Source organism: Halichoeres trimaculatus, unplaced genomic scaffold (genome assembly GCF_033239565.1).
Source record: "Halichoeres trimaculatus isolate MK-OKI-2021-1 unplaced genomic scaffold, fHalTri1.1 fHalTri1_scaffold_10, whole genome shotgun sequence".
In the NCBI taxonomy this organism is placed as follows: domain Eukaryota; kingdom Metazoa; phylum Chordata; class Actinopteri; order Labriformes; family Labridae; genus Halichoeres; species Halichoeres trimaculatus.
Window position 1 is genome coordinate 5,658,419 of NW_027437187.1, and position 8,902 is coordinate 5,667,320.

General features: G+C 42.2%; 1 protein-coding gene across 1 annotated transcript; it reads left to right on the plus strand.

Moving 5' to 3' along the window:
* The first annotated feature begins 1,234 nt into the window (after positions 1 to 1,234).
* Positions 1,235 to 8,378, plus strand: ska1 (spindle and kinetochore associated complex subunit 1). Its single transcript, XM_074678064.1, has 7 exons — positions 1,235 to 1,371; positions 1,931 to 2,013; positions 2,101 to 2,216; positions 2,387 to 2,481; positions 4,147 to 4,284; positions 7,592 to 7,761; positions 7,987 to 8,378. Exons 2-7 carry the CDS (start codon positions 1,932 to 1,934, stop codon positions 8,133 to 8,135), a joined length of 750 nt encoding a protein of 249 aa, XP_074534165.1. The 5' UTR covers positions 1,235 to 1,371; position 1,931; the 3' UTR covers positions 8,136 to 8,378.
* The last annotated feature ends 524 nt before the right edge of the window (positions 8,379 to 8,902 follow it).

Consider the following 8,902-nt stretch of genomic DNA (forward strand, 5'->3'; position numbering starts at 1 on the left):
TCCACACCATGCACCTTAGAAAATTTCTAACTTCTGCACCAAACAGACAGTTTTATTTATCATTATTTATTGCCCGGCTGTCTCGATCACATGGACTGGGACCTGGATAAGTGCAGGTGGTTAAGCATTCAGTGTGAGAAGTCGGTGGACAGCAGCAGTACAGTGCAGCTATTGGTCTTTATCCGGATGGTGTTAAAAGATTTCTCCACAAAAGAAAAACTCCTGACACTACTGCCCCCAAAGACAACTAGGAGGAGAGTAGACATGTAGCAGAAAAGGAGTTTAGTGCTGAAAACCTGAACTGCCAGTTGCAAGGCAAAGGTAAGACTGTTGTTGATATGATAAGTGCTTTAAATGCATTTACAGCCAAGATGCAACTAAGTGCAATGTGCAACATGGATGCTGGACAAGATTGAAATTGTAACATTGCAAAATGACGTCCACTTCAAAGACTACCAAAGTTTTGGTGCCTTGATGACACAGAAAAGTACAATGATGTATGCACAGCAGCTATGAAGGTTGAATCAGCATTTTCTGACATGAACTTCATCAAAAACAAACCCATGCACATCTCCAAGACTCACTCTGGGTTGCAGTATCAAGTTACGCACCAGATCACAATACCCTGGTGAAAAACATGCAATGCCAGTCTTCACGAAAAACAGAAACAGAGTCCAGACTATGGAGTCAGATCAGTCTCAGTATTTACAAATGCAAAAGTTTTGTGTGTGTAAATGCATTTACAAATGTGTGAACTGATCTACAAATGTGTGAGTCAATCTGCAAATGCGTAAACAGATTTGCACATGCATAAACTGATTCAAAAAAGTGTAAACCGATTTGCAAGTGTGTAAAATATTTATGAATGCGTGCAAATGCACAAAGAAGGATTCATAAATGTAAAAAAAAAAAAAAAAAAAAAAAAAAAGGTCATTTATGCTGCATTTGTCAATCTTGGAGACCCCCCTGACGTGCTTAGATACACATATGTATTTTTTTTTTTATCAAGGAAAGTCTGTGGCCAATCAGATGTCTCCCTCCTTTGCAGCCAATCATAGTCAAGTAGATTTGAGGGTATAAGACTCAGTACCCATGAAGCTCTCAGGCACAAAAAGGTTGGTGACCCCGTTTGCACAGTCTACTGTCAGAATACATCTGTCTGTCGGGCTCTGTTATCGCTCTCCTGTTGTGGGTTGCCGCTTCACCTCTAGAGGGCGCTGATGGAGTTCTTTACGTTCCTAAATTAGATGTGATGACGCGCATGCGCAGGAGGTGACGTCTGGGTTCTCGTTTGAAATCTACCCGGGAGTTACTGAGCGTCAGTCTGAGAAAGATAACTTCATTTAACCTGCACCATAGAGCTGTCGACGGGTAAGCTCAGCTGTTCACAGCAGGAAGAACTTCTGCTTCTGTTAGTGTGTTGGACTAAACACATCGTTCGGGTGTCTGTTGTTAGCTCCATGCTAGCGTTAGCAGCCTCTACCGTCAGTTCGGTTCAGTCTGTGGACCTTAAAACACCGAGACCATCCCACCGACAGATACTACACTGTTAGAGACAGAGTCCGAGAGAGCAAACAGAAGTCAGTGACCGTGGGACTCTTCAATGTCTCTAAAAGCTTCGTGTTTATGTTTGAGGGGGCTGCGACCAGCAGTCTCTAAACAGCTGATCTGGAGTCAGCTCATGAAGCTCAGGGTACTTTGTACTCTGTGGACGGACCCCAACAGGTCCCTGTGACCTGTGGACAGTATGTAGGGATGAGGATACAATGGCTTGTGTGATAATATTGTTATGGCTTTTATTTATAATAAAAGGTGGCATGAATAGATTTCCTAAAGCCAGACAACAAACAAAACGATGTATATATTAATCTAATAATCTTAAATTTAATTTCTTTAATGTCTGATGAACAAACCACGTTTGTGTCTGAAGGATGAGTGAGCTGGAGCAGATCAGCCAACATGTCCACAGCAGGATTTCTTCTTTAAAGCTTCTGCTGGACCTGTCCCTCACTGGTACGTACAGACATCCATGTTCTTCATTTTCTCTGTGTCTGAGTACAAGCTCTTCACAACCATGTTCTTCATTTTCTCTGTTGTAAGATGTGTCTCAGAGTAAGATGAAGAAGCTGGGACAGGAAATCTTTGCCGTGGACAGACTTCTGGAGGAGTTTGAAAAGTGTGTGGAGCGTCAGAGAGAGCAGCTCAGGAGTCTGAAGGTGAGCTTGAGAGTGTGCATGTTAACATGTTTATAAGCAGCTGGAAAGACAAGAGTTTGTTTCACTTTAGCGTGAATTCAAAGAGTAAACTGTCCTGAATGTACTGACCTTGTATTTCTGACACTTTTAATTTACTTTGACTGTATGACAAGATGATGTTGTAACTTCAGGACCTGGAGGAGTCTTTCCAGAAGAACCTGGAGGATGTGACTCACATGAAGGAAAACATACCATCTCACATGCCGAAGAGAGAAGGCCCAGCACAGTGAGAATACTTTTTAATACAACACTGAGTCTATTTTAATAAACATACTACGTACTTTTAATATTAGACTTTGGGGCTGAGAGTCAATCAAAAACTTTTGATACCAGTACCAACATCAATACCTTTACTTGGATAAAGGATCCTGTACAATACTTTTTGATACTAATTTTAAAAAATCAATTCTATTCATAGAGTCTTAATAGAAGAAGGTTGGGGTGGATGAGGAATTATCAAGACATAAGCAGCTGAGTAGCAAAACGGTAGCAGGGATAAGCTTTTCTGGTCCCGATTTCGATACTGATACCTGGGCTTTGGGTATCGACCGATACCGATACAGATACCAATCCTTATCTGATACCAGTGTTAAATAATAACCTGTATGCCCTACTGTGAGATAAGACTGGTAATGTTTTGAGTAAAAGTCAAAAAATGAGTATATGGAATTAGTGAAGTTGATATTTATTTTAACTATGAGTATGTAAATGTTTAACAGCAGTTTGGTTAAAAAAACTGCCTCAAATTTTACAGAAATTACTATTTGATAAGTTTAGCCTTAGTGTCAAGTTTGGAGCGATCCTGTCCTACTGACACCAGAATAGGATCGGTGCATCCCTAGCAGAGATAAGAGTGAGTGAAGACGCAATTTAAATACACCGCCTTATCGTGAGATACTCGCTGTGATTGGTTGTGAGGGGTTAGAGATTGAACATCAGCCTGTCAGCTGATCACAGCCGGGCATATGACTTCTGTGTCCTGCATGAACTTACATTAGCTTTATTTGGATGATACATTAAGGCAGAGTTTTATTTTTCAGCATTGATGTTCTTCCACTTTGAGCAGTTTTCTTATTTAAAAAAATAAACTACAAATGATTGCCAGTGCAAATGAACAGCAGCAAAGAAGTGACAGGTCAGCTGGAAGCAGAGGGTGCTACAGATCAATACATGTTTTCACATCAGTTTTCAAACACCAGGAAAGTTGCTAAGCTACTCACTTTTTTGAAAAAAGTCACTGGAGGGGACAGAGGCTGGGTATTGCACTTTGTTTCTTCTATGGCTCTGGTGGAACTGCTTCCATAGTACCAAGTATCAAAATGTGCTTCGTCTTTCGTTCCCAAAGGGTTAAAAACTTGATCAATCTGGCTGTAATGTTACACATGGTTGTGGCATGCAGGACAGTGTAGTAGTTTCAATTTGACTTTTCTGTTTCTGTGGTCTACTCATTGTTACAGAAGGGTTCAACACAGGTACAAAGTGGAAGAAGAAAGAATAGACCAGACTCCAGCCAAAGCTAAGTGTGTCTGAAGTGTGCCATCTAGTGGAGGAAAAAGGCAAATGAATGCAGACTTGACTATAATTTGGTAAATTTTGAACCAATATGCAGTGAACTCAAAGGGGCTGTATACAGCCCAGGGGCCATAATTTTCCCCACAATAAATCAGGAGATGTATCAATGTCGTTATTACTGCCCTCCCTGAGCCTCCTGTGTTTCATTACACTGTGTTTAAACAATCCGACCTGTGTCTGACCGTCAGCTCACCACAGCAGTACATCAGCAGCTTGACGCTGTAACATACTGTGAGATGAAGAGTCAGTCAGTAGATCCACGTAGGTTACCCTGGATCTTATCAGATGGTTGTGACGCCTGTGTCCTGTTCTCCATCAGAGGCCGTGAGCTCGGAGTGAAGCCCAGCGAGGCTGCAGACGTTCAGCCGCTGCAGCAGGAACAGGTGAAGAAGAGCAGCCGGAGCTTCATCAGAGAGATGGACTTTATCACTGTTCTAGAGTTTGACAGCATCCCTCAGTAAGAGACAGCTGACACACACACACACAAACACACTCTCTCCATGATGGAACACAACTGTTATTGGGTGTAGGAACAGGCTAACATCAACATTCACGTGAGCAGGGATTAAAGTTCTCCGTCTCTATACAGATTCTGTCTGTTGGAAAAAGAGGAAGGGAAAAAGGTTGCATTTGCATTAGAGGTCCCATATTCTGCTCCCTTTCTGCAGTGAAATATGGATCATTGATGTCTTCATGAAATGGTAGTAACATGTTTTGGTCCAAAAAGCCAATAAATCAAGCACAGCAGCATTGTTTCCAGGCTCTCATAGCTCCTCTGTTCAGAATGCTCTGATTTAGTGGGCGTGGCCTCCATATGTAAATGAGCCACCACTGATACCGCCCTGCTCTTCAGCGTCACTGAGAGCGGCGCCACGAGCTCCGAGTGCACGATATTTAGCAAACAGCGAAGCTCGTTTACCATAACATTACAGGCTAAAACAACAGGCTAACTGCAGCTAAAGTTAGCATCCTGAAGCTGACACAGAGACAGGGGGGACACTGAGGAAAAGCTCTTACATCTGCTCCACAGCACACAGCATTTAAAATACTCACATTTCCAGGGTCCCAGGTTTGTTGGTGGATGGTTGGTAATGCGCCTGGATTCAGGACCAGTCTATTAGCTAGTCCTCTGTTGTACTGTCCAAAGTTGGAAAAGCAGTCGGCCGTGAAGTGACTAGCACACACATACACAGTTTTACTGAGTGTAGCTGGCACATTCCCCTCATAAATGAACTCTAGCCACTTAGTCTTGTCTTCTTCAGAGATGGGAAGCTTGTGCATGGAACTATGTGGTTGTTTACAGCCAAAAACAGCCACACTCCTCTCCCTGTTGCTGGAGAGATTTCTCTCTAGATGCGTAGAGAGGAGTGGGAAGGGAGGGGGTTCGGGGGTATTTGCTCCGGCGGACCAATCGGGTCAGACTTGATTGGTCAAAAAAGGGACTCGCTGACGTCGGCAAACCCCGGAAATTCCAAAAAGCATGTTTTAGGTCAGGATTTTATATTCACAAGTAGGGATGCACGATATTATCGGCACAATATCGGTATCGGCTGATAAAAGCTTAAAAACACGTTTATCGGTATCGGCAGATATGAAACTGATAATCTGATAATGCACAGCCGATAAGGTGCTATTCAGTTAGGATTGTTATTGTTTTCCATCTGAAAAATAAGCTCCTTAAATAAAATGTAGCACTTCATTTATTTGCACTGCAGAGCTCTGTGTCTGTCACCAGGTTGTTACAGTAGCTCTAAAATAATCAAATGCAACTTGGTTTTGTTTAAAAATGCATTGTACTTTTAAAGTTCATGTGATCTAAAGAAATTATTTTTCTGTATTTCAATACTGAATGTCTTGAGTTTGAAAAAATAATACATTTCTTATTTAAGGTAAAATCGTAAATGGTAAAACTATTTGTGTTTCTTAAACAAATAAGACCGTCACAATAAGAGTAAGATATAAATTCCAGTACAGGAAAGACTTAGCTTTCTTTACAGTGAAAAAAACAAACTTGTGATTATCGGTATGGGTATCGGCCAAAAGGGGTTTCGATATATCGGATATCGGCAAAAATCCAATATCGTGTATCCCTATTCACAAGCTCTACTAAGTACAGGTTTTGTCATTAAATATCGCATTTTGTGGGCTGGGAGGAAAGCCAAAGACCCACAAATTTCACTGACTTAATGAAGTGATTTTTGCATAATGTGGGACCTTTAAATGTGATTCAGTTTTAACTATCCAAAAAAAAACGCTGTTGTAAACCAATAAAGCAAGCCAGAGCCTTGCTATTAGCTAAAAAGAAACAGAGGGCGGGCTCACCACTGCCCTCCAAGGATCTGAAGTAACTTGTCAGACATCCACCAGCAGCATCACTGGCGTAAACTCGAACATGAGCGTCAGCAGCCCGCTGGAGGTTGCCTCAGCCACTCTGCTCCCGAGTTTCAAAAAAATATGAACAGGTCCACTGGTATGAGGGGACGATGTAACTGGAAAATAAAAAAAGCTGGAGGGGAAGTGTGGTTTTGGTGCCTCTCGCTGCGACGGCGTATAGATGAGTAAGAAAACGTCCACTTGGGTCAAGATGTGGCGGTGGCTAGTAGGTGCACTTGGCCCGGGTCCCACATTGTCCATGCATTTTCATTCTGGAGGACCACAAACTGGTTAACTTACAAACTGATTTCATTAATTCTATTTGTGGTCGCTTTATATCCTGGCCAAAACGTGTGTTACTTGTTTGTATTTACACACAGGTAGACTAAAGTGTTGTTATATATACCATGAGAGGAGCCGTTAGGTTGGGATCTCATGTAAATAAACTTTTTTTTGTTTTTAAAAAGTTCCTTTCCATACAATTTAGATGTATATGACACCATTGTTAGGAGTGAATCAAAAATCTTTATAGTAAATCTTGTAATCAATACAGATTCCTTAAAATACACACTAAAAGTTTGATCCAGCGTCCTCTGAATATTCTCTGCAGAGACTCTACTGTGAACATGAGAGTGTGTTAGTCACTGATAACAGCCTCTCTAATTTTTAAAGTAACTCAATTAGAGAAACACACATTTGTTATACGGAGAATCAGCTGACAGCTTGTGCTGCTCTTTGATAATGATGTATTTTACAGAATGGTAGAAGAAGAGTGAAATGTTAGAAACATTATTGATGTCATATCCGAATTAGCTCTCTAAATATCAATCCTTGAACCTCTGTTAGTGAGAACTAAAATAATTCTATGTTATAAAGGTTTTCCTCGCTGCACCACTCTCGTCTCTGACGTCATCTTTGTCAATGTGTTTGAGACATACTCCTGTAGCTGTAGGTGAACCTGGTGATAACCCCTCTTCTGCACACCTCAGACAGCCTCACCTGAACCAAACCCAGTGTTCCTTAAGTGTGTGGCTGTGTAACACACAGCTTTAGACTCCCTCTACACTTTATACCTGAACAAACACAGGTCTTCGTGGACAGGTTAGGTGTGAGCCCAAGTGACATTCTGAGTCAGGTTCCTGTTTTAACCGTGGCATGTGAAGAGTCTAAGGAGCAGAGGTGAAGCTGGATGTTTGTGTTTCTGGTAAAAACACGTTATATACACTCCAGCACCTACACAGAGCTCAGGACAGCTCAGAGAATCCTCTTGTTTTTATGAAGCTCGGTCACTGCCTTGATGGTGAGTCTCAGAAACATCAGGTGATAATCTCAGGATTTAAGGCTTCATGTTTAAGAAGAAGTGTGTCTCATCTGAAATTGTCTGTCCTCAGGTACATGAGAGGACGAGTGTCCTACGAGCAGCTGAACGCTACCGTGCAGAGCATCAACACAGCTGTAACAGCAAAGTACAAGATCCTCCATCAGCCGGTGAAGACGCTCAACAACCAGTCACGCAAACTGCAGCAGCGCTTCAAGGAGCAGGAGACCAAACACACCAAAGGTCAGACATATTTAAGTGTCCATCAGCAGCTTTGCACAGTCATTAGACAGAATTAGCATAGACTCCAGCAACATGTGAGCTCTGTGGAAGGTAAACCACTGACTCAGTGACTGACCCCTCTCCAAATGGCCGACCAACCTCACACCCAGACCGTCAGAAACATCATACTTGTTCCTGTAGCGCCCCCTGCTGTCTGCTGTCTCACGGTGTCTCACTTTGCTTCAGGTCAGTTCTTCGTGGTGGAGGAGGACATCAGAGAGTTCACTCAGATGAAGGTGGACAAACGTTTCCAGGGAATCCTCAACATGCTAAGACACTGCCAGCGTCTGAAGGAGCTCCGAGGAGGAGGTCTGACCCGGTACCTGCTGCTGTGACCCCCACCCCTACCCCATTAAAACCCTTAGCTCCATCTAGAGGACAGCAGCGTGTTTTTGTGGGTACTTCGTGTTTCCTGTGTCAGGATGAGGCTGGTGTGGACCCACTCAGAGTATCAGTGTTCATGTCACATCTCAGCTTAGTAAAGTTTGTTTAAAAGTAACATTTCCATGTCTTGTTCCATGTCGTATGTTTTCTATAAAATACAGAAGAGACGTCGCATGTTGTGTATGAACTCTTTCTTCTTCACACGTTGTTTTTGTGCATCTGTATGGCTGGTTCCCTCTCCTCTCTGTGCCTTTAAGCTGTAGATTACACTACACTACTACATATCCTTCACCCAAAGCTCCTCCATCAAAGCTGTCCCATCACAGAAAGGTACAACCATGTTAACCATCAACAAACACAAAAACATCCTCATTTTCACCCAAATGATGGACAAATAATGACACTTAAAGGGCACCAGAAGTGGGGGACTTGAGTCAGACTATCTTAGCAGATATATAACACTTTCCCTACTCTGATTCAGGATTTTCTGCTTTAATTTGATCAAGTTTCATTAAAAACAGAACGCACAAAAAATATGTATTGCTCTTTCACACCAGATTCAATATATATAGTATGTCATACATCTAACTTTTGCTGATCAAACCTGAAAGCCCATTAGCTTTGTATACTACACCATTACTATGTGTCTCTGTGTGGGGCGTGTCTAGATGTTCAGACTGGGATGGAACAATGAGGGCATTTGCATTGGCTGTTGTGT